This window comes from Oncorhynchus keta, chromosome 13, assembly GCF_023373465.1.
Source record: "Oncorhynchus keta strain PuntledgeMale-10-30-2019 chromosome 13, Oket_V2, whole genome shotgun sequence".
In the NCBI taxonomy this organism is placed as follows: domain Eukaryota; kingdom Metazoa; phylum Chordata; class Actinopteri; order Salmoniformes; family Salmonidae; genus Oncorhynchus; species Oncorhynchus keta.
The window spans coordinates 7,056,297-7,082,659 of NC_068433.1; the positions used below are offsets into that span (position 1 = coordinate 7,056,297).

Sequence of the window (26,363 nt, forward strand, 5' to 3'; positions counted from 1 at the left end):
AATATGGGGAGGGGAATGGTTATTTACTGTAATATGGGGAGGGAATGGTCAGGGTATTTACTGTAATATTGAGATATGGAGGGGAATGGTCAGCGTATTTACTGTAATATGGGGGAGGGGAATGGTCAGGGTATTTACTGTAATATGGGGAGGGGAATGGTCAGCGTATTTACTGTAATATGGGGAGGGGAATGGTAAGGGTATATACTGTAATATGGGGAGGGAATGGTCAGGGTATATACTCCTGAGTGGCACAGCGTTCCAAGGCACTGCATCTCAGTGTAAGAGGCATCACTACAGTCCCTGGTTTGAATCCAGGCTGTATCACATCTGACCGTGATTGGGAGTCCCGTAGGGCGGCACACAATTGGTCCAGGGTTGTCCGGGGGAGGCCGTCATTGTAAATAAGAATTTGTTCTTATCTGACTGAGTTAAATAAAGGTCAACTAAATACAAAAACAGTATACAATTTGAATTATGTGGTTTTTACTATACTTACAAACCTGTAGTGATTTTGCAGACTTTACTACAGTGTTGCTTTTTTTCTCCAGATAATACTGTAAAACAAAAAGTAGGCTACTGTGTGTATGTGTGACTGCGACACAAGTGAGATAACGTGTATTCCATTCCTATCATCACTATGTCGTCACCCAGCAATGATCTGAGGAGGACTATGTTACCTTACGAGAAACCCTTGACCAACAAAATACTTTCTATAAAGAAATGCTAAACATACAATAAGCCAACTTCCGATCTTTCTGCAAACAACTGGATTGATTCGCCAGTCATGGAAATACTTAAAGACCAGTTTGCACAGCATGGTCTCAGAGAAAAACGTATAATATTTTACTCAAATTCACGCCACTCCATTTAGTATGATATGTTACGTTTAGGATGGTCAACATGAGACAATAGGTTACTTAACGTCAAAATGAAAGCAGGGTGGTTGGTTGGGTTGGATGGCTGGGCGAATGACACGAATCTCATCACTGACAACTTTAGCATTTTGTCTAATTTAGCAACTTCACAAACTACTTTTTAACTCGAATATCTAACAACCCAAAAGTTGCGTGCCAGGGGAAAAGTAGAATTGATTTATTCCCGTAACGGGACCGATGTATGCAAGTTCTTGTCAAACAATCGCTTCAAAGGGCTCCTTTACTAGGCTGCCCGCACACGTTCATCCCCTCACAACCCGTTTCCTGCCTCATAACAGTCGTGAATGGAAAGAGACATCCGTTAAAACCAAAAATCGAATGAAATTCGTCGATTGTCATGAGGCCGGAATACATGTGTCCACTGGTTGTCCCCGCTCGTCTCGGCTACACATCTTGGCAAAATGGCTGGTTGTTCTCGTTGAACCACGGCGCATTTTGAAGCGTAGGCTGTACCAGCCGATTTGTTCATGCCTCTGACATGCGGTAATGAGTTAATAGTGGTGTAATAGCCTACAGTTCTCTGGACATTTTGTTTGAATTATTGCCGAAAAGCCTCATGTTTTACCTGTACAGCGTACCCCTGCTATTTATTTCGCCGTACCGCCTTACTTTCACCCCTGGTTGCAGTGTTTCAATTACATTTACATTTACATTTAAGTCATTTAGCAGACGCTCTTATCCAGAGCGACTTACAAATTGGTTTCAATCTCATCATGGACAACTTAAGCTACTTTACAACTATTTAACATGTAAATTAACAGGTCAATTATTCCCCCTAACTTTAAAACTCTTAATTAAGGATACGCCCCCTTTTTTTCTTCTTCAAATTTTAGCCTAAAATTATCTAACTGCCTGTAACTCAGGACCTGAAGCAAGGATATGCCCATTCTTGATACGATTTAAAAGGAAACGCTTTGAAGTTTGTGGAAATGTGAAATTAATGTAGGAGAAAATAACACATTAGATCTGGTAAAAGATAATACAATGAAAAAAAACATGTTTTTTAAATTTATTTATTTATTCATCATCTTTGAAATGCAAGAGAAAGGCCATAATGTATTATTCTAGCCCAGGTGCAATTTAGCAGTTTATGTTTGAAGTTTTAGACTGATCCAATGAACAATTGCATATCTGTTCAAAATATTGTACCAAGACTGCCCAAATGTAACTAATTTGTTTATTAATACATTTTCAAGTTCATAATTGTGCACTCTCAAACATTAGCATTGTATTATTTCACTGTAATAGCTACCTTGAATTGGACAGTGCAGTTAGATTAACAAGAATTTAAGCTTTCTGCCCATATCAGATATGTCCTGGGAAATGTTCATGTTGCTTACAACCTCATGCTAATCACATTAGCCTACGTTAGCTTAACTGTCCCGTGGGGGGGACCGATCCTGTAGACGTTAACCTTAACCCTTATGTAATGTAACCTAACCTAATGTAGCATATCATACTAAAGCAGTTGAAAGTAATGTATCATACTAAATGGATTAAACCAAACTGGTGGGATTAAGACATATTGAAAACAAATGTTTAACCTTTATTTAACTAGGCAAGTCAGTTAAGAACAAATTCTGCTTTACAATGACGGCCTAAGGGGAACAGTGGGTTAACTGCCTTCAGGGGCAGAAATACAGATTTTTACCTTGTCAGCTTGGGGATTCAATCTAGCAACATTTCGGTTACTGGCCCAACACTCTAACCATTAAGCATCCTGTCGTCCCAGAGGATAATAGGATAATATATGTCCTACAATTAGTTTTATATTGTATAACTGCTATTATATTGTTAGGCCAATGTAATGTAACCTAACTTAAAGTAACATATCAAACCAAATGGAGTGTTATGGATTTCTTTTAAAAATATAATAAGTTTTTTGCTGAGACCAGGTTGCCCTATGATATTGATCTGTGTGTTGTGTCATAGGCTACATAGTGGGATGGGCAACAACAAATCTGAACTCATCACGAGGGGCCGCAATTGATAACAAGTTTAGATAGCTGGCCGCTAAACTAACTTTGCAAATCTAAAAAACGTTAGCTGACATGGGCTAATTGACTGACTATCAGTGATTAACATAACAAGAGAAAAATGCTGATGCACAACCGAATTTCAAAATTGCGTCTTGTGTATTCTACTACTCAAACTCAAAACAATAGGTTGAGACCCTTGCAGAGTTCGTTAAAAAATGGGTGGAAAGTCATCCGAGGGAAAGAGGGGGGTCGCAGGCAGCCAGTGGTCCATCCCTGATCTACATGATGGGAGAATACAATGAACATCAATAACCATATCAGTGTTCATACAATAGGACATTCCCACAGTTAATGTATTACAAATAACTTGAATGACTCAATTAAAAGCCCCTACAGTATATCCTTAGCAGGGTTTGGGTAGGTTACTTCCTAAAAGTAATCTGTTACAGTTACCTCTCCAAAAATTGTAATCCATTTTTTGGGATGACCTAAACTCAGTAACGTAATCTGATTGCGTTCAGTTACTTTTAGATTACTTTCCCCTTTAAGAGGCATTAGAAGAAGACAAACATATATGTGACCAATTGAACGACATCTGTTGCAGGATAAATCCATGTTGAAGTTTTCATAGCTGGCCTTATATGGGATGTTCAATTTTACTTTATGGGTTTGTTATGTAGGCTTCCTCTAACCCATCGCTTTCTACTACATATATTATAATACAAATAAATTACATCTTTACATTAAAAACCAAAGTCTATCAGAATTCCAGTCATTCCTATAAATGTTATACCACCTTGACCTTCAAGAATAAAACTTGGAAATACGGAAGTATAGATTAGCCAAATTGTTTTACCAGAGCATAACCCCTTAACTAAGGACTTATTAGCCAGCTTTGCTCTGTTGTTTATGATTTTGTTGTCATGGAGGACTGATTGGGCTCTTTGATTCGAGTTGAAAAATAAATGTTGCGCTCATGGAATGGCGTGCTTTGAGGACTACTGAATAAGTGCTATTTACATGTGAGAAATGAATGCCATATTCTACATTTGATACAGGCCTTTTGTTTAACTTTGTGTTGGTGACTCTTAGATATCTTGATAATATGCAGCTGTTTAAAGGGCAAATCCACAGGTGAAACAATAACAAAACGATCGCCCCGCCTGTTTTGGTAAAAATCTGAAGGATGGGCCTGGAGAAATGTAACCACTCTCAGATTAATAGACAGAGCTATGGATGCAAGGACTGACCATCCATGATATGAAATGATTGTTTTTAACCATGTTGTGAGGCTATACAATGTTTGTTTACATTTACAATGTTTACAAACAAGCGAGAGAAAAACGTTTATATGTTGGGTTCTCGTGAAGTGTGAGAGTTGAACTAAGATCATGAGGCATTTAGAAGTTATATTCTTCAAGACACAGCCGGTCAGAAGGTTTAGAACTCCTACTCATTCAAGGGTTTTTCTTTATTTTTACTATTTTCTACATTGTAGAATAATAGTGAAGACATCAAAGCTATGAAATAACACATATGGAATCATGTACTAACCAAAATAGTGTTAAACACATCAAAATATATTTTATATTGGAGATTCTTCAAATAGCCACCGTTTGCCTTGATGACAGCTTTGCACACTCTTGGCATTCTCTCAACCGGCTTCACCTGCAATGCTTTTCCAACAGTCTTGAAGGAGTTCCCACATATGCTGAGCACTTGTTGGCTGCTTTTCCTTCACTCTGTGGTCCGACTCACCCCAAACCATCTCAATTTGGTTGAGGTCGGGGGATTGTGGAGGCCAGGTCATCTGATGCGGCACTCCATCACTCTCCTTCTTGGTAAAATATCCCTTACACAGCCTGGAGGTGTGTTGGGTCATTGTCCTGTTAAAAAAATAAATGATAGTCCCACTAAGACTCCCACACCATAACACCTCCTCCTCCATGCTTCACGGTGGGAAATACACATGTAGAGATCATCCGTTCACCCACTCTGCGTCTCACAAAGACACGGAGGTTGGAACCAAAAATCTCCAATTTGGACTCCAGACAAAAGAACCAATTTCCACCGGTCTAACGTCCATTGCTCGTGTTTCTTGGCCCAAGCAAGTCACTTCTTGTTATTGGTGTCCTTTGGTAGTGGTTTCTTTGCAGTAATTCGACCATGAAGGCCTGATTCACACAATCTCCTCTGAACGATTGATGTTGAGGTGTCTATTACTTGAACTCGGTGAAGCATATATTTGGGCTGCAATTTCTGAGGATGGTAACTCTAATGAACGTATCTTCTGTAGCAGAGGTAACTCTGGGTCTTCCATTCCTGTGGCGTTCCTCAAAAGAGCCAGTTTCATCACAGCGCTTGATGGTTTTTTACGACTGCACTTGAAGAAACTTTCAAAGTTCTTGAACATTTCCCAATTGACTGACCTTCATGTCTTAAAGTAATGATGGATTGTTGTTTCTCTTTGCTTATTTGAGCTTTTCTTGCCATGATATAGACTTGGTCTTTTACCAAAAATGGATGTAGCAACTACAGATTACCCCCACACCATAACATCTACACTATGCAACTGTTGCTCCATAGGCTGGGATCTGCACTATGCAACTGTTGATCCATAGGCTGGGATCTACACTATGCAACTGTTGTTCCATAGGCTGAGATCTACACTATGCAACTGTTGTTCCATAGGCTGGGATCTACACTATGCAACTGTTGTTCCATAGGCTGGGATCTACACTATGCAACTGTTGTTCCATAGGCTGGGATCTACACTATGCAACTGTTGTTCCATAGGCTGGGATCTACACTATGCAACTGTTGTTCCATAGGCTGAGATCTACACTATGCAACTGTTGTTCCATAGGCTGGGATCTACACTATGCAACTGTTGTTCCATAGGCTGGGATCTACACTATGCAACTGTTGTTCCATAGGCTGGGATCTACACTATGCAACTGTTGTTCCATAGGCTGGGATCTACACTATGCAACTGTTGTTCCATAGGCTGAGATCTACACTATGCAACTGTTGTTCCATAGGCTGGGATCTACACTATGCAACTGTTATTCCATAGGCTGGGATCTGCACTATGCAGCTGTTGCAAGAGCATATTTTTCACTGGCTGTCCATTGGTTTCAAAAACAGTGATTGACAGGCAGCTTAAACTTCTTGAATTCAACCATTATTGGGTTGAAATACACATTTAGATTTGTGAACAGCCGTCCACAACAACCACAATCTGTAAGGCAACAAACAGCTAAATGAGAGAGCAGCAGTGTGATTCACATCAATGCAGGGTAGCCTAGTGGTTAGAGCGTTGGACTAGTAACCGGAAGGTTGCGTGTTCAAACCCCGAGCTGACAAGTTACATATCTGTCGTTCTGCCCCTGAACAGGCAGTTAACCCACTGTTCCCAGGCCGTCGTTGAAAATAAGAATGTGTTGTTAACTGACTTGCCTGGTTAAATAAAGGTAAAATTAAAACTATGTAGATATCAATAATAGGTGATATTCGTATCGCTGTAGACAACATCACTGATGTCATCCTTTACCTCCAAGCGTTTATTCAAGATGGATAATCTTTAGATGCCGACAGCAGTCTCACCGTTGGAAGACATAGCTTGGTACTGTAGCCTACAAAAGCCTATTCCTGCTCTTTTCCCGCAATCCATCAAACACATTTGGTGTGTCATCATAGTGGTATCTGATTGGTGGTCATCATTTGTTGTCATCATAGTGGTATCTGATTGGTGGTCATCATTTGTTGTGTCATCATAGTGGTATCTGATTGGTGGTCATCATTTGTTGTGTCAACATAGTGGTCTCAGATTGGTGGTCATCATTTGTTGTCAACATAGTGGTCTCTGATTGGTGGTCATCATTTGGTGTGTCATCATAGTGGTCTCTGATTGGTGGTCATCATTTGGTGTGTCATCATAGTGGTCTCTGATTGGTGGTCATCATTTGGTGTGTCATCATAGTGGTCTCTGATTGGTGGTCATCATTTGGTGTGTCATCATAGTGGTCTCTGATTGGTGGTCATCATTTGGTGTGTCATCATAGTGGTCTCTGATTGGTGGTCATCATTTGGTGTGTCATCATAGTGGTCTCTGATTGGTGGTCATCATTTGGTGTCATCATAGTGGTCTCTGATTGGTTGTCATCATTTGGTGTGTCATCATAGTGGTCTCTGATTGGTGGTCATCATTTGGTGTGTCATCATAGTGGTCTCTGATTGGTGGTCATCATTTGGTGTCATCATAGTGGTCTCTGATTGGTGGTCATCATTTGGTGTGTCATCATAGTGGTCTCTGATTGGTGGTCATCATTTGGTGTGTCATCATAGTGGTCTCTGATTGGTGGTCATCATTTGGTGTGTCATCATAGTGGTCTCTGATTGGTGGTCATCATTTGGTGTCATCATAGTGGTCTCTGATTGGTTGTCATCATTTGGTGTGTCATCATAGTGGTCTCTGATTGGTGGTCATCATTTGGTGTGTCATCATAGTGGTCTCTGATTGGTGGTCATCATTTGGTGTCATCATAGTGGTCTCTGATTGGTGGTCATCATTTGGTGTGTCATCATAGTGGTCTCTGATTGGTGGTCAGACTCCCTCAGGTGGATTTTTTTTTAACTTGCACCTTTTTTTCAATGCTGATTTGAATGTCATTGTGAAAACAGAGAAGGGTCAAAGATCATATTTCTTTCAAACATCCTTTCTGAATTTAAACGTAATCCTCGAAGTAATAATCTAGCTTCTCAAAAGTATCTGGAATCTGATTACAATATTTTATCAGGTAATTTAACGGATTTACAGGTACCGTTTGTTTTGTATTTGACATGCAATCCGTTACTCCCCAACTTTGATCTTTAGTGTTTTGCCAGATTCAATACTCCAAATAAACTCCAAAACCACATTTACACATTAATACAAGTTTATTTGGGATGTTTTCATTTCTCAACCTTTTTTTCCAAGATGATACATGGCACATAATAATAACATGTAAACAAATCAAAGTAATTTTTTCCTAAATTAAATTAAACTAAAAGAATAGTAATTGAGGCCATAATCAACATTAGGAACCTGTAACTGTGGCAACATAGAACAGTAATATTCCCTATGTTTAGATGAGTCAGAACTTGTTCACTGTGCTTTCTGATCCCAAATGTAATCCCTTACAATGCAATTTGCCCCAGAGTCATATATTTGTATTCCTTTTTTCCTCCTTATTGATTGGCCGGTTTAGGTCATCTGATTCTATATCTGTGGTTAAAGGCAACTTCTACCTCAAGCTATCTGACCACTGTCAAAGTTGACAAGATAAACACTCAGTGGTCCTGCAATTACTTATGGTTGTCACATTCGACTAATAAAATGTTCTCGAACATGTTTACATACCAAATTATTACCACATCACAAGGGAAAGAGTGTGTAATAGCAAATAATGGTCAACAAAACACTTGAGACAAATAGACAAGAAATTGAAAACACAAATTGCGATTTACATTCAAAAGTATGCCTCCCTTTGACAAAACTTTACATTTAAAATCTGAAACATTCCCTTTGATTAACTGAGTGGAATACATTGTTTTTTTTTAAAGGCCCATGATTAACCTCATCTAGATTACGATTCGGAAATCAAATAGCCTAATAGGCCGTTCTAAAGGGTTGAGGGCAGTGGTACAAACACAAAGAAATTAATAATAAGAAGAAAAGAAAAACAAGACAGCATAGGTTCAAAATCCAGCTATAGTAGAAAGCACATTGTGAAATACTGCACTGAAAGTTTCTGACGTAGAAGGTAAAACAAATACAGACACAATAGTTGATGGTTTGTCGAGCACTGGACATCACAGTAGCACCGGATATCACAGTAGCACCGGACATCACAGTAGCACCGGATATCACAGTAGCACCGGATATCACAGTAGCACCGGATATCACAGTAGCACCGGATATCACAGTAGCACCGGATATCACAGTAGCACCGGATATCACAGTAGCACCGGATATCACAGTAGCACCGGATATCACAGTAGCACCGGATATCACAGTAGCACAAATGACACAATCTAAAATGTTCAGCAGCCAAAAAGTTCAGAGTGAGTATATTCAAAGTCAGTATATTTGAATCCTAGTATCTGATCCAATACATATGATCCACCTCAATTAATGAATGTACAAATCAACTTAAATGAAACTGCCGGTCTACAACGCTGAAATATTCCCTCATCTTATCCATATAGATAGTTTGTGTATGAGCGGTACAGTTAGTTAGTTTGTGTGTGAGCGGTACAGTTAGTTAGTTTGTGTATGAGCGGTACAGTTAGTTAGTTTGTGTATGAGCGGTACAGTTAGTTAGTTTGTGTGTGAGCGGTACAGTTAGTTAGTTTGTGTGTGAGCGGTACAGTTAGTTAGTTTGTGTATGAGCGGTACAGTTAGTTAGTTTGTGTGTGAGCGGTACAGTTAGTTAGTTTGTGTGTGAGCGGTACAGTTAGTTAGTTTGTGTATGAGCGGTACAGTTAGTTAGTTTGTGTGTGAGCGGTACAGTTAGTTAGTTTGTGTGTGAGCGGTACAGTTAGTTAGTTTGTGTGTGAGCGGTACAGTTAGTTAGTTTGTGTGTGAGCGGTACAGTTAGTTAGTTTGTGTATGAGCGGTACAGTTAGTTAGTTTGTGTGTGAGCGGTACAGTTAGTTAGTTTGTGTGTGAGCGGTACAGTTAGTTAGTTTGTGTGTGAGCGGTACAGTTAGTTTGTGTGTGAGCGGTACAGTTAGTTAGTTTGTGTGTGAGCGGTACAGTTGGTTAGTTTGTGTGAACAGTTGGGGTTACAGCAGTGTTAACAGTTAACAGCAAGTGACAAAAACACGATGGTGGGTGTATTGAGACTGTGAGCTGATACAGTGCGCCCTTTGACCCCTGAGTGGCTCTTCAGAGGGACTGGTAGCCATCTGATCTTTTTCGCCTGCTCAGGAGATAGGCCACCACCACGATGATGATGAGGATAAGGAGGACAATCCCCACAGCAATGGCCACGCGGTAGTCAGCAGGTCTGTCGGCGGGGCAGGGGTCAGCTGGAACACAGACAAATGGGTTTAGGGTCAGAGCTAACTATGCGCGTGTTAGATATCTTATCTAGACAACTGAAGCTATTAATCAATTGTTAAGAGTATTTGGTTTTGGATTGGTTTCATTTGTCTGTATTGGTTTGAATCGGTTTGGTGAATCAACTGAGGACCAGAGAGGAACAATAACATGAACAGATGAAACATGTTTGTTTTGTTTTGGTAGTAATCTAAAAACCCGTAAACACATACTGGCAATGCAAAACGTCAGAAGACATTTAACATGTTTGTTTTGTTTTTGGTAGTAATCTAAAAACCCGTAAACACATACTGGCAATGCAAAACGTCAGAAGACATTTAACAGGTTTGTTTTGTTTTTGGTAGTAATCTAAAAACCCGTAAACACATACTGGCAATGCAAAACGTCAGAAGACATTTAACATGTTTGTTTTGTTTTGGTAGTAATCTAAAAACCCGTAAACACATACTGGCAATGCAAAACGTCAGAAGACATTTAACAGGTTTGTTTTGTTTTTGTAGTAATCTAAAAACCCGTAAACACATACTGGCAATGCAAAACGTCAGAAGACATTTAACATGTTTGTTTTGTTTTTGTAGTAATCTAAAAACCCGTAAACACATACTGGCAATGCAAAACGTCAGAAGACATTTAACAGGTTTGCCCTGAAGTTTAGTATGTTCAACATTGCAATGCAATGGGATACATACATGTGCCGAAGTCCCACTCCTTGGTGATGTTGAAGGCCTGTATCCTGTCCTGGGTGATGTCCAGATAGAGCCCTTTTCCCATGAAAACTGATTCGCTCTTGCAGGAGTAGGAGTGGCCAACCTTAGCGTGGAAGAGATCCAGTGACCCATTCTTGGCGACGTAGGGTAGAGACGTTTTGCCGTTGTCTGCAGCATAAAAACAATCAACCAATCAAACGTCACCATCACAAATGTATCATTTTTTTGTCTTCGACCACAGGGAAGTGTTGGTGAAAAAACATTAAAACTGTGTTAGTCTACATGGCATTAAAAGGTGTTTGTTTATTCTGGAAACAGGTGCACTACTGTAAATTCCCTATTCAAAGATAAGGCCTTGTTTCAGTCATATGACGCAGACACACATACAGATATAGGATCTTAATTTGAGCCCGTGTTTGCTTCAGCAGGAAAATAATCCTGCAGCAACAGGAAATGTGAATTCTTCTGTGGATTATAATTCATGGACATTTTCTGTAGGGGTTTATACATTTTTCTTTAGGGCAAATCAAGTATGAAGTTTCAAAGTGGAAATTATAAACGGTAGAAGCACTTTTAAAACTCAAATACACTACAAAATAAAGAGTGATCAAATGAAGATCCTACATCTGTAGATGTGTTGGTGGTTGGTAGTTAAGCAAAGCCGTGTTAATATTTACCCTTATATTACACAATCTCTTCCAGAGACTGACATATCAATGCAAACGAGCAACTGATGTGGGCCTATGAAAAAGTCCAAAGTGTCAACCACAAACAGGAACTTTTGGTGGAGATTAATTACATTTACTGCATGAATAACACTGCCTGGGGGTTAACACGTTCATCGTTCTATAATGTGTGGTCCACTGCACTGACAGACAGGTTGGAATAAGAATCTCTGTGCCCAGACGGCATGTAACATTACCTCCAGACGTTAACGGGTAGGAAAGAGAGAAAGAAACCGTGTCGACATAGACAGCGTTTTGGGTAGTGTTCTGAAAAAGACAAGAGAAAGATTTATTTTTTCACACACACACACGCACAAGGAATCACCTAATCAAAAGTTTTGTATTGCGTCACAATGGCAGTAAAGCAATGTTTAATCTACCATAATATATTTTATGACCCTCCTAAGTAACATCAACGCTAAAACAATATGACAATATCATGATTTCACAGTACCACTAGACAGTAGCTAGAAAAATTACAACGTTGCAATCTAACCCAGTCCACTAATTCATCACTTTTTCCACACAAGGTTGCTAGAATTTCCCTAACAGGATGCAGAAATATGTCTTCTGCCACGCTACTTCCCCTTTACAAGCCAATGTTCCCTTTTGAACACAGTCAAACAATTTACCAATTGATCATAACTGTGTAGATTAATTAATTATTTTTTTAAAAAATATTTTTAGTCAGTTTAAGAACAAATTCTTATTTACAATGACGGCCTACACCGGCCAAACCCTCCCCTAACCAGGACGGCGCTGGGCCAATTCAAATCAAATCAAATTGTATTTGTCACATGAGCCCGAATACAACAGGTAGTAGACCTTACAGTGAAATGCTTATTTTGTGCCGCCCTATGGGACACCCGATCACGGACGGTTTTGATACAGCCCAGGATAGTTACCGTGGAGCTTGATACACAGGATGTCAAAGTGATGTGACAAGGTGAGCTTTATCTTAAGGTCAGGACCATGTGACCTGACTAGGACACACTTGGGAACACATGTGGTGTATAGAGATATAGGGCCCGGAGTTTGTCCAGGTCCGGGTCCCAATGCAAGGAAAACCTCTTGGCCCTTTGATCCAATACTTAAAAATCAAAAAAACACTGGCACATGTAGAATAACCTCATTTTCATGCATGTCTTGTTTCCCCATACACAAATAACCATTATTCAACATTTTACAAACAGTGTTCGATTAATCATTATAGATCTCCATAAATGTAATAAACGGTCAACAAACTACAGGCTAATCTCTATACATGTAATCTCTATCTGTAAACTCGGGTCATATTCAATAAGGCTCACAGTAGCAAAAAAAAGAAGAAGAAGTTTTCCAACAGAAAGCGAAAAAAAAAAAAATGAACGATTCTTATTGGACAAGTTCAGGTAGTCTCTCTCTGTTTCAGTACATTTTTCTTCTGTTTGGTGCCTAATGAATAATACCCATGGGGTGGTTGTCCTTTTTCTCAGTGGGTAGTGATGATAGGAGTATCGAAGCCTTACCTTATTAAACATGAATGTGATGAAGCCCTCCGTGAACTTGAGGGTTAAGTTGGCCGTGGATTTCTCACAGCCCCCTTCAGCATATGTCTGCACTGGTTGAACGATGAATACCCCTGTCTGGAAAATGAACAGATGACATTAGTTTTACGTACACATGTCATACACCCACCCACACAACGGCGTAATGTTGAGGAAACAGAAGATGAAAACACAAGAGATGGCTTATGGCCTCTACCACGTGTCAATATGATGGAGGATGGTAAAAAATATATATATCCTGGACCTACAAAACATCAACTGAAAGAGTTGGTAACTCAGTGGCTCAATACATGCGATAAACTTGTAATAACTTCGGTGACACGGGGAATTTTTTCCCTGTTTTGCAAAAGCCTCGTATGATGCATTCTCATGGGCAACGCACTTTCGGTAAGTCTTAGTTGGCCCCAATTTGACCGTTAAAATAATCAGCCCAATGTGTTCTTGGTGTTTGTCATGAGGCTCACACGGTGCTGTACCTTTCCAGTGTCTTCCACTCTGATCTGCAGGGCCAGCTGGGCCATCAGACACAGACCCTTCTCCGACTTGAGAGTGTAGTTTCCCACGGTCAGGTTAGCAGGAGGGGTGGGCTGCGGTTGTGTAGTGGCAGTAGTGGTGGGAGCATGTGTGGTGGCATTGGCTGTTGTGGGGGCAGCTGTGGTGGCATTGGCTGTTGTGGCATTGGCTGTTGTGGGGGCAGCTGTGGTGGTATTGGCTGTTGTGGGGGCAGCTGTGGTGGTATTGGCTGTTGTGGGGGCAGCTGTGGTGGTATTGGCTGTTGTGGGGGCAGCTGTGGTGGTATTGGCTGTTGTGGGGGCAGCTGTGGTGGTATTGGATGCAGTCGTGATGGGTGTAAGAGTTGTAGTAGGAGCTGCTGTGGTGGTATCATTCTGGGATTCTGTGGTGGGTAATGCAGTCGTAGGTGTAGTAGAGGTTGTGGTAGTGTTGGACGTGGCGCCAAACTCAGAGGCGGGGAAGACAGTTACAGATGGTTTGGATCTTTTGGTATCCTCTTGAGCAGATGCCAGCGCTTCAGGAGGAGAAAGAACCAATAGTTAACATTTAATCTTGTTTGCTAATGAGATATTCTCCAGCGTCATCATTGGATGTAAATCAAATCATTTGAATTGAGGATTCCATAAACCGGGATGAATGGTGAAGTAACTTTTTCAAATCTTGATTTGGAGAATTAGGTGTTGGCTTTAGTCCATGAACCCTGCCCTAAAATACATGTGACTACAATCTTTGAAAAATGTTGCTTTCTAGAACCTAAACAGGTTCTTCAGCTGTCCCCATAGGATAACCCTTTGAATAACCTTTTTTGGTTTCTAGGTATCACCCTTTTGGTTGCAGGTAGAACCTTTTGGGGTTCTTTGTAGAACCCTTTCCACAGAGGGTTCTATCTCGAAGCCAAAAGGGTTCAACCATGAGGACAGCTGAGTAACCCTTTTGGAACCATTTTTTCTAAGCATGTCGTCTGAAACATGAAACCTGCAACTTGGTGTGGGTTTATCCGGAGGTGCAGAATAAAATATTTCAATGCCTTCCGTGTAGGCTGCAACAACAACCTCGACTTAATGCCCCATTCACGTGCTATAATACATTTGGGGCAGGGACAGAATTAGTATTCATGCGTTCTGGTATGATGTTGGCCATACATGCATGCATTCGTTTAAATCAACTTTATCGTTCACCTTTTATTATTTAATTGGCTAAATATATAGCGCGTTCGCTTTGTATTCGGAACTATTAGATACTCGGATATGTCAGACTTGCTAACTGGTTATAGTTAAACACGTGCCGCGTTCAACCAGCTAGCAAGTCAGACATTTCCGAGTTCCAACTACAACTTGAACGTGGTATATATTTCGCATATCAAATAATAAAACGTGAACGATAAAGTTGATAAAAAACGAATAAATATTTAGCTAACATCATACCCGAACGCATGAAAACTAATTCTGTCCCTCCCCCATATGTATTATTATATAAATATAATATATATTTTTGTATTTTTATTTGTTTTACTTTCTGTGAAAGCTCTGTCCTAACGCGGCCGTAACAGAACGATCATCAGAATGATTTTTTTTTTAAATAATTTAAAAAGCTCATCAGAATGAACATTTCATAATGATTTATTAGACAACAAATCGAAACTCACATGACCATACTTCAACTAACTCGTGGAAAACAAAACATAGGCTACTACTCCGTTAACGTGATTAGGGGTATGGAATATGGAAACATATCTGGAAATAAATAGGCTATGTAATATAATGATCAGAAATAACACATTGGTTATTGATTTGCAGGGAATTTAACATCAGAGAAAATAAGCTTTTTCAACCTCAGAAACAGAAAAATAGTGGGATCCCTTCTTTCATCATCAAAATTATCTAAACTCCATATCATTACATTTTGGGGAATATTTTAGTTTTTTTTTTAACCTGAAAACATTCAGTTTGAGATGAGTAGCAGATTGACCAACAAATCTATTCTATTTAGGAAAATCAGGGGGAACTTACCTGAGACAATAGCGCTGAGTATAAACACGAACAGAATTACCTTCTTCATTTTGACTGTTTCTATTATTCGACTTTCAAACCAATATAATAGCCTACGATGTGTCTGACCCAGACTCTTTATCCCGGAGATGTAGGCTAGCCAGACAAACGAACACAGCAAAATGGAGAAATGTGTCGATCAGCAGCTGCGTTATACGAAGGAAACGAAACTAAACCAACAAGTTCGAGGAAGTTGGAACTATTCCTCAGTCACTGCACAGTCAGACCACGAGCGTTGAGGTCGAGGTAGATATTGCTCAATAAACTGATGGGGTCCGTGCTAACCGTAAACCATGGGACGTCCCTACTCCAATTGAAGTTGAAATGTAAAATGGTAAGGGTTCGGGTAGGGGTTACATTTAAGGTTAGGGTTTAGGGGAGGGACGTCCCAAGGATCCCAGATAGCGGTGATCAAACGGATACAGTAGGAATAGGATAAGAAGCAGAACGTAAGAAAACGAAAGTTGGGCTAATAATATACCTATTTATTTTAATTGTGATAAGAACAGACTGTCATTGTCTCGTGTTTTGATGAAGATTATGTTAGACAGAAACAAATCTATAATTTCGGGGACTTCAATAGGCCTTAGGTTTGGAAAGTCTCAACCACAGATCATGCAATGGTCTTGAGTTTTACAGCTGTTGGGGTCAAAATCATGTGACAAAAAAAACAGGAAATAAGTCACACCTCTAAATGGCATGCACACACACACACACACACACACACAGACAGACAGACAGACAGACAGACAGACAGACAGACAGACAGAGGTGAGAGAAAGTAGTGTAGAAAACTACCAAGAAAACAATTAGACAACTACAAATTAAATCCATTTTGGATAACTTCCTGGACAAAACATTTCACTGTGATAGTGAAGGTGTATGTAAACTTGTATGTAAACAGTATATTTGACCTTTCAACTTCTCTACCAAATCTAAAAATGTAGAGCAGACATCCTAAGAAAATGTAAAACATTGACAAACGGTTTGATGAAGAATACAAAAACCTAAGAAAGAAATTGAGTGTCACGTTCTGACCTTAGTTCCTTTGTTATGTCTTTGTTTTAGTATGGTCAGGGCGTGAGTTGGGTGGGTTGTCTCTGTTCTTTTTTCTATAATTTGGGATTTTCTGTGTTCGGCCTGGTATGGTTCTCAATCAGAGGCAACTGTCAATCGTTGTCCCTGATTGAGAATCATACTTAGGTAGCCTGGTTTCACTTTTGAGTTGTGGGTGTTTATTTTTCCGTTTCAGTGTTTGCACCATTTGGGACTGTTTCGGTTTTCATTTTGATTCTCTTGTTCTTTTGTATTTTGTATTCATTAAATAATTATGGATACATACCACGCTGTATTTTGGTCCGATCCTTGCTACTCCTCGTTAGAAGAAGAGGACGAGAATCGTTACATTGAGAAACCAATCCAACCAAAACCCAGAAAACCCGAGCCTTCACTAAAGTGAATCACTTAAACAACACATAAATACACTATTGTGTCAAAAAAAGGGACAGCACCTCAGAAATCAGCTCAACGTAATTGAAGAATCCATGGAACACACTAAACAAACCAGGACACAAAGAGTTATCTATCTGAAATAGAGATGTATAGATAAACAAATTCTCCAATCTTTTTGGAACTATAACAAAGAACAAAGAACAAAAACAAATACTTGATCAATTACAAACCTTAGAATCAGCTATTAAAGACTACTAGAACCCACTGGATTCCAGAACAAACTGGATTCCAGAACCCACTGGATTCTGCAATACATTGAAATACATTACAAATACACTGCAAATACAAACCCTCCAACACAAAAAGGCCTGTGGTGTTGATTGTACACCAAATGAAATGATAAAATATGCAGACCACAATATCCTATTCGCTATACATGAAGTCTTTAACATCATCCTCAGCTCTGGCATCTTCCCCAATATTTGGACTAAGGACTGATCACCCCAATCCACAAATGTGGAGACAAATTTTATCCCAAATGACTACAGTTGTATATGCGTCAACAGCAACCTTTGGAAAATCCTAAGAAAATGTCAAATGAGCTTTTTACCAAATTACCGTATGACAGACCACGTTGTCACTCTGCACACCCTAATTGACAAACAAACGAAACAAATCAAAGTCAATGTCTTCTCATGCTTTGTCGGTCACTCTGACTGAGTTCCAGAGTTCCTCTGTAGCTTCCAGAAGGACAACCATCTCTGCAGCACTCCACCAATCAATGGCCAGACGGAAGCTACTCCTGAGTAAAAGGCACATGACAGCCCACTTGGAGTTTGCCAAAAAGCACCTAAAGGACTCTCAGACCATGAGAAACAAGATTCTCTGATCTGATAAAACCAAGATTAAACTCTTTGGCCTGAATACCAAGCGTCACGTCTGGTGAAAACCTGGCACCATCCTTACGGTGATGCATGGTGGTGGCAGCATCATGCTGTGGGGATGTTTTTCAGCTGCAGGGACTGGGAGACTTGTCAGGATCGAAGGAAAGATGAACGGAGAAAAGTACAGATAGATCCTTAATGAAAACCTGCTCCAAAATGCTCAGGACCTCAGACTGGGACGAAAGTTCACATTCAAAACAGGGCAACAACACTAAGCACATCGCCAAGACAAATCAGAAATGGCTTTGGGACAAGTCTCTGAATGTTCTTGAGTGGCCCAGCCAGAGCCCGGATTTGAACCCCATCAAACATCTCTGGAGAGACCTGAAAATATCTGTGCAGCGACGCTCCCCATCCAACCTGAAAGAGCTTGAGAGGATCTGCAGAAAAGAATGGGAGAAACTTCCCAAATACAGGTGTGCCAAGCTTTTAGCATCTTACCGAAGAAGACTTGAGGCTGTATTCCCTGCCAAAGGTTATTTAACAAAGTACTGAGTAGAGGGTCTGAATACGGATATAAATGTGATATTTCCGTTTTTTTATTTTGAAAACATTAGCAAAAAATTCTCAACCTGTTTTTGCTTTATCATTATTGGGTATTGTGTGTAGATTGATGAGGGGGAAAACTATTTTATCCATTTCATAATAAGGCTGTAACGTAACAAAATGTGAAAAAAGTCAAGGGGTCTGAATACTTTCTGAATGCACTGTACATCAACGAATTGGGCAATTAGGACAGTCTGCAGCACCCGGACTCACCCTACTAGAATCTGAAGTCAAATGTCTACTGTTTGCTGATGATCTGGTGCGCCTGTCCCCAACCAAGGGGGGCCTACAGCAGCACCTAGATCTTCTGCACAGATTGTGTCAGACCTGGGCCCGGACAGTAAAAATAATGGTGTTTGCAAAAGGTGCAGTTGCCTGGACCACAAATTCAAATTCCATCTAGACACCATAAATTTAGAGCACACAAAAACTATACTTACCTTGGCCTAAGCATCAGCATTAAAGGAAGCATTAAAGGAAACTTCCACAAAGTGGTGAACGATCTGAGAGACAAGGCAAAAAGGGTCTTCTACACCATCAAAAGGAACATAAAATTCAACATCCCATTTTGGATCTGGCTAAAAATACTTTAATTGTTTATAGAATCTATTGCCCTTTCTTGTTGTGAGGTCTGGGGTCCACTCGCCAAACCAAGACTTCACAAAATGGGACAAACACCAAATTGAGACTCTGCACGCAGAATTCTGCAAAAACAAATCCTCTGTGTACAACGTAAAACACCAAATAATGCATGCAGAGCAGAATTAGGCCGATACCCTGGAATTATCAATATCCCGAAAAGAGCTGTTAAATTCTAAAACCAGAGAGTACACAGTGGCAGAATACCTGAGCGCTGTGACCTGCCACCTTCCGTAGGCAGACTTGGCTCTCAAGATTGACAGGCTATGTGCAACACTGCCCACAAAACGAGGAGGAATCTGAGCTGCACTTCCTAACCTCCTGCCAAATGTATGACCATTTTACACACATTTTTGTCCCTCAGATTACACAGACCCACAAAGAATTTGAAAACAAATCACATTTTGGATAAACTCCCATATCAACTGGGTGAAATACCACAGTGTGCCATCACAGCAACAAGATGTGTGACACGAGAAGAGGGCAACCATTGAATAACAAACACCATTGTAAATACGACCCATATTTTTGTTTCTCTATTTTCCCCTTTTGTACTTTAACTATTTTCCATCATTATAACACTGTACATAACCCTAATATGACCTTTGAAATGTCTCTATTCCTTTAAAACTTTTGTGAGTGTAATATTTACTTGTTGATTTTTTTTATTGTTTATTTCATTTTCGTTTTATTATCAATTTCACTTGCGTTGCCAATGTAAACATAAGTTTCCCATGCCAATAAAGCTCCTTGAATTGAATTGAGAGGGAGGGATTTAGCTTGTTGTTGTTTCCTGTCAGGACTTGTATATCTTGTTCTCTGGGTTATGAGGACGAGAGGTGATAAAAACACGCAGGGTGTGCTGAAAATGGTCACACGATGATATCAAGTGTTTTAATGTGCCTCGGCAGAACTCACTACCTCTAAATGGCATGCACACACACACACACACACACACACACACACACACACACACACACACACACACACACACATATGATATGCTACATTTTGACTGGACAACCCCAAATCTTTTGTATGATAATGGGAATGGAAGTTAGGGAAATGAGCATTTTGGGTGCTGCTACACTGTGAATGGCAATCATTTTCTATACAACTCTAATTAAAAAGCATTATACCACAAAAGTCCAGTGAATAACTATTTTGCAGGTGGAACAAAGGAGTAAAATCTAATAACGAGTTAAAAGTACTCTTGAGAAGCTACCCAGGAAAGGGCTGAAAATAGCAGTTGTGGACTCGAGTCACATGACTCCGACTGGACTGACTCAAGTTACGAATTTGATGATTTGAGACTGGACTTGATAGAAAATAAAATAACTCGAGACTTGACTTCGACTTGGAGCCTGAAAACTCGACTTTGATTTGAGACTGATGACTTGAAATTGTCAGTGTTTGTAATGTTTTGTCACTCATTTTGTGGCACAAGAGTCTTCCGGATTACTCTACACACAACCAGAGACAGTATCCGCAGCATCGCTTTTCCAAAAAAATAATTGCAACAGATTGGCGAGTGAAACGCACTCTCGGCATTCTGATTTGACCAGCAAACTGTCAATCAACACAGGCTGGGTGAGCAAGCGAACAGATTGATGATTTGCTGTACAGATGGTATCCGGTGCAACGCATATGTCAAATTGTAGGGAGAGAGGATTTCCATCAGGGGCGCAACTTTCACTGGGGACAGGGGGGACATGTCCCCCCACATTCGGAAATATAATTTCTGTCCCCCTCAGTTATATCGTTGGAATGTGATACAAAATTAGGTACTGTTGTGCTTTAGGACTTTGCGGACGCCTCCAAGCGGTCGGGTAGGCTATTTGGAGTGCTTATCCAACTGGGGAAAATAATAATAATATTATATGTATATATTATATCCCCTCACTTCTAAAACCAAAGTTGCGCCCTTGATTGCCATAAAAAAAAATATGCAGCTCCAAAAAAATGTGCTGATCACGAATACTCCGCAAACTCTCCAGCAACGGAGCAACAGTTACTAGCATTACTGTTCGATTGGCATGTAACAATTGCTTGACATTGATCATTTACTTATGAAGCGTGCATTTGGAATGTGTTATTACTGTGGCGAAGTTGCACCGTAGGCCCGGCTCACGCCAGTAGAGACTCCTTTAAAAAATATATATTGTTTAAATGTTCGCTGTTGCTTTCACACGTTTAAATGCATAGGCCCTATGTGGTAAATCTATATTCTATCTAACACTACAACAATTGCTAGCGTTTCATCATTCCATCCCAGTACCGTTTATAGCAACACGTAGCTACTTCTGTTTCATGTTTGATGGGTATTCGATACATTTTAATTTTATAGCCAACTATTTCTTTACCATGCTCTTGAGTGGGAGCGACGTTTATAGTGCACATGGCCGTTTTCAAGACTCAGAAGTTCTGTTTTTTTAATTCAATGTATGGCTTCCTTTGTTCATATTTCATGGGTTATGTCGGAGTTTCGTGTGTCTTGTCATTTTTGTTGTCTGAAATAGGAGCGCACGGGCTACGTAGACTGCGCTCCACGCTTTTGGAGTCAGAAGAACGTTGGATAAGAGAAAATGATTGTTCCGTCTATTCATTGTGTTGAAATATCATTCATAATTGTTACGTCTGAATGTAACAATGGAACATGCTTTTTACATTGTAGAACCAGGTTATTGGTTGGAATTGCCAATTGGGTAGGCTAATTGTATGGTCCTGAGGGCCAAGTTCTTATGCAGGGCCTCTGTTTAAGCTCCTGTTAGATTAGATGTGATTTCTCCAAGGGGAGGTTCTATGGTCTTGTCCTCCACCTGTGTCCATTCAGATAGGACAGGTTAGGCCTGATACAGAGGCTATTTCTTTCGGGGCTATTGACTATGTCTATTTGATGAATCTACATGCATATTTTGTATGATATGGTGCTTTCCCCATTGGAACACCAAGACCTGTAAATACATCGACACTCTGAGCACGTCAACCTGCCTTGCCTTCAATCAATGAATCAATGCACAGGACATCTACATGGTCCGTATTTTACAATTGCATAGGCTAATAAAAAAAATGTGTTGTAGACAAAATAATGAAAATAACTGTCTGGTAGCCTCAATAAATAGACAAAGAGTTGTAGTAGAACAAGTGGTTGCATGTATAGATTTTAGATTTTTTTTTTTTACTTGACTTGAAACCTTGTGACTGGACTTGACTTGCTCTTAGAATGCATGAGTTGGCCTTGAGAGCTGCCCTACGGGATACCACATCCTTCATGTTTGACACTAGGGAAACTTCCATTAAAAGGAAACCCTCTGAGTTCTATTAGATAGATAGCCCTGAATCCACAATATGGCGGAGGTTGAAAAGCCATAAAACGTGTTTTCTCAACTACAGGTTATGGTCAATAATATCGAAGGCTGCACTGAAATCTAACAGTACAGCTCCCACAATCTTCTTATTATCAATTTATTTCAACCAATCATCAGTCATTTGTGTCAGTGTAACGGATGTGAAACGGCTAGCTTAGTTAGCGGTGCGCGCTAAATAGCGTTTCAATCGGTTACGTCACTTGCTCTGAGACCTTGAAGTAGTAGTTCCCCTTGCTCTGCAAGGGCCGCGGCTTTTGTGGAGCGATGGGTAACGATGCTTCGTGGGTGACTGTTGTTGATGTGTGCAGAAGGTCCCTGGTTTGCGTCCGGGTTATGGGCGAGGGGACGGTTTAAAATTATACTGTTACATTGATGCTGTATACTGTTACATCAGTTCAGTACATGTTGAGTTCCCTTCTCTATTAGCAGGCTGAAAGTCTGTTGTCAATTTGTTTCCAGAGTGGTGACATTGTATTTTCTGAAACGGGTTCTAAACTGACATATGGAATTGTTTTAAGATGGTCACACCGTGGATCATTTAGCTATTTGATTTAGAATTTTAGGACCCCTTTAGGTATTAAAACATTTGAGTCCTCAACGGGCAGCTTCATTTACAAAGTACACCGCAAAACACCAGTCTCAACGTCAACAGTGAAGAGGCGACTCCAGGATTCTGGCCTTCTAGGCAGAGTTGCAAAGAAAAAGCCATATCTCAGACTGGCCAATAAGAAGAAAAGATTAAGATTGTCAAAAGAACACAGACACTGGACAGAGGAACTTTGCTTAGAAGGCCAGCATCCCGGAATCAACCTCTTTATTGTTGACGTTGAGACTGGGGTTTTGTGGGTACTATTTAATGAGGCTGCCAGTTGAGGACTTGTGAGGCGTCTGTTTCTAAAACTAGACACTCTAATGTACTGGTCCTCTTGCTCAGATGTGCACTGGGGCCTCCCACTTCTCTTTCTATTCTGGTTAGGGCCAGTTTGCGCTGTTCTGTGAAGGGAGTAGTACACAGCGTTGTACAAGATCTTCTGTTTCTTGGCAATTTCTCGCATGGAATTGCCATCATTTCTCAGAACAAGAGTAGACTGATGAGTTTCAGAAGAAATAACTTTGTTTCTGGACATTTTGAGCCTGTAATCGAACCCACAAATGCTGATGCTCCAGATACTCAACTAGTCTATTGCTTCTTTAATCAGAACAACAGTTTTCAGCTGTGCTAACATAATTGCAAAAGTATTTTCTTATGATCAATTAGCCTTTTAAAATGATAAACTTGGATTAGCTAACACAACGTGCCATTGGAACACAGGAGTGATGATTGCTGATAATGGGCCTCTGTACTCCTATGTAGATATTCCATTAAAAGTCAGCCGTTTTCCAGCTACAATAGTAATTTACAATAGTCATTTACAATTAACAAAGTCTACACTGTATTTCTGATCAATTTGATGATATTTTAATGGACATTTATATATATATATATATAAAACATATATATAACATATTATAACATATTTCAACCCATCACTGGTCATCACTGGTGTGGCAACTGCCTGGTATGGCAACTGCTCGGCCTCCGACTGCAAGGCACTACAGAGGGTAGTGCGTACGGCCTAGTACATCACTGAGGCCAAGCTTCCTGCCATCCAGGTGGTGTCAGAGGAAGGCCTTAAAAATTGCCAATGACTCCAGCCATCTCTGTTTATTATCTATGCATAGTCACTTTACCGCTACCTACATGTACACATTACCACAGTTACCCCGACTAACCTGTGCCTCCGCATATTGAACATGACCACTCTATGGAAAGATGGTACTCTCACGAACACAATACTCTATATAGTATTACCCCACAGGTGTCACAGACTCGGTACCGGGTTTAAAAAGGAACGGAAGTATGGAGGTTGTTTTGTGCTTCCTGAGCTTTGTTATATCTCCTATATAGGACAGACACTTCAAAACCGTATTCCTTATTCCTTATGATACATTTTTTACTGTCTTTTGTGACATTTATAAATGTGTTATTCAATGTGTTTCTATGAGCTATAGTAGTAAAGGCCAAATTCCATATTTTATCAAATATTTTTTTCTATAAATGTTTTGATACCTAAAGGGATTTTAAAATTACAAATCAAATAGCTAAATGATCCATGCTATTGTAACCGATGTGAAATGGCTAGCTAGTTAGCCGGTGGTGCGTGCTAATAGCGTTTCAATCGGTGACGTCACTCACTCTGAGACCTAGAAGTAGTTGTTCCCCTTGCCTTGCTTTTGTGGAGCGATGGGTAACGATGCTTCAAGGGTGACTGTTGTCGATGTGTGCAGAGGGTCCCTGGTTCAAGCCCAGGTAGGGGTGGAAGCAATACTGTTACATTGGTGCCATGACCCGGATCACTGGTTGCTGCCGAAAAAGGAAGAGGTCAAAAGGGGAGTGAGTGTAACTGATGTGAAAGGGCTAGCTAGTTAGCGGCGGTGGTGGTGTGTGCTAATAGACGTCACTTGCTCTGCAAGGGCCGTGGCTTTTGTGGAGCGATGGGTAACGATGCTTCGAAGGGTGGCTGTTGTCTATGTGTGCAGCGAGTCCCTGGTTCAAGCCCAGGTAGGGGCGGAGGCAATACTGTTTGTTACACTATGACCATCTTAAAACAATTCCGTATGTCAGCTTAGAACCCATTTCACCAAATACAATGTCACCACTCTGTAAACAAATTGACAACAGACTTTTAGCATGCTTATAGAGAAGGGCACTCCACATGTACTGCACTGACACAAATTACTGATGATTGGTTGAACTAAGTTTATAATAAAATGATTGCGGGAGCTGTACTGTTACAGCCCTGCATCCCACTGCCGGCTGGCTTGCTTCTAAAGCTAAGCAGGGTTGGTCCTAGTTAGTCCCTGGATGGAAGACCAGATGCTGCTGGAAGTAGTGTTGGAAGGCCAGTAGGAAGCACTCTTTCCTCTGGTCTAAAAAATAATATCCCAATTTCCCAGGGCAGTGATTGGGGACATTGCCCTTTGTAGGGTGCTGTCTTTTGGATGGAACGTTAAACGGGTGTCCTGACTCTGTGTGGTCACTAAAGATCGCATTGGCACTTATTGTAGTCGTGTTAACCCTGGTGTCCTGGCTAAATTCCCAATCTGGCGCTCATACCATCACAGGCACCTAATCCGCTTCCGAATGTTTCATTCCTCTCCCCAGGTTGTGGCTGTAAATGAGAATGTGTTCTCTGTCAACTTACCTGGTAAAATAAGGGTTAAAGAAATACAAATATTTCAGTGTAGCCTTTGATATTATTGACAAAAACATTTTTTTTTTTTTTTAATGTTTATTTTTAGATTGCTCTGAATTGTGGATTCAGAGCTATCTATCTAATATAACTCAGAGGGTTTTCTTTAATGGAAGTTTCTCTAATGTCACACATGCAGGGTGAAGGCCCTCTACTCTCAAGGCCCTCTACTCTCAAGGCCCTCTACTCTCAAGGCCCTCTACTCTTTTCTATTTTTTTACCAAGGACCTGCCACTGTCCTGCAGCCTCTAGTTTAGTCTTAGCTTGGTTATTGTCTAGTCATGTGGTCAAGTCCTGCAGCCCCTAGTTTAGTCTTAGCTTGGTTATTGTCTAGTCATGTGGTCAAGTCCTGCAGCCCCTAGTTTAGTCTTAGCTTGATTATTGTCTAGTCATGTGGTCAAGTCCTGCAGCCTCTAGTTTAGTCTTAGCTTGGTTATTGTCTGGTCATGTGGTCAAGTCCTGCAGCCCCTAGTTTAGTCTTAGCTTGGTTATTGTCTAGTCATGTGGTCAAGTCCTGCAGCCTCTAGTTTAGTCTTAGCTTGGTTATTGTCTAGTCATG

The 26,363-nt window shown here is 40.4% G+C and overlaps 1 protein-coding gene and 1 long non-coding RNA gene across 3 annotated transcripts; one reads left to right on the plus strand and one right to left on the minus strand.

Annotated features, from left to right (window-relative positions):
- Positions 1-7,836: 7,836 nt before the first annotated feature.
- On the minus strand, positions 7,837-15,893 carry cd68 (CD68 molecule). Its single transcript, XM_052459277.1, has 6 exons — positions 15,524-15,893; positions 13,478-14,028; positions 12,963-13,079; positions 11,652-11,721; positions 10,712-10,897; positions 7,837-9,991 (listed from the first exon to the last, which is right to left on the minus strand). Exons 1-6 carry the CDS (start codon positions 15,570-15,572, stop codon positions 9,849-9,851), a joined length of 1,116 nt encoding a protein of 371 aa, XP_052315237.1. The 5' UTR covers positions 15,573-15,893; the 3' UTR covers positions 7,837-9,848.
- On the plus strand, positions 9,999-10,741 carry LOC127906675 (uncharacterized). 2 transcript variants are annotated; one of them, XR_008062335.1, is made up of 3 exons: positions 9,999-10,267; positions 10,347-10,581; positions 10,660-10,741. It is a non-coding gene; the product is annotated as an uncharacterized LOC127906675 (long non-coding RNA). The 2 variants fall into 2 exon arrangements; XR_008062334.1 differs by having other exon boundaries at positions 10,347-10,425; positions 10,504-10,704.
- Positions 15,894-26,363: the final 10,470 nt, after the last annotated feature.

Bases quoted from the DNA above. Each gene is read 5' to 3' on its own strand.
- cd68 (XM_052459277.1), bottom strand. From the start codon at position 15,572: ATGAAGAAGGTAATTCTGTTCGTGTTTATACTCAGCGCTATTGTCTCA. The intron at 13,080-13,477 runs GTACAGCACCGT...TTCATTTTCCAG, and splicing joins GAGTGGAAGACACTGGAAAG to ACAGGGGTATTCATCGTTCA. The intron at 11,722-12,962 runs GTAAGGCTTCGA...TGTCTTTTTCAG, and splicing joins TCACATTCATGTTTAATAAG to AACACTACCCAAAACGCTGT.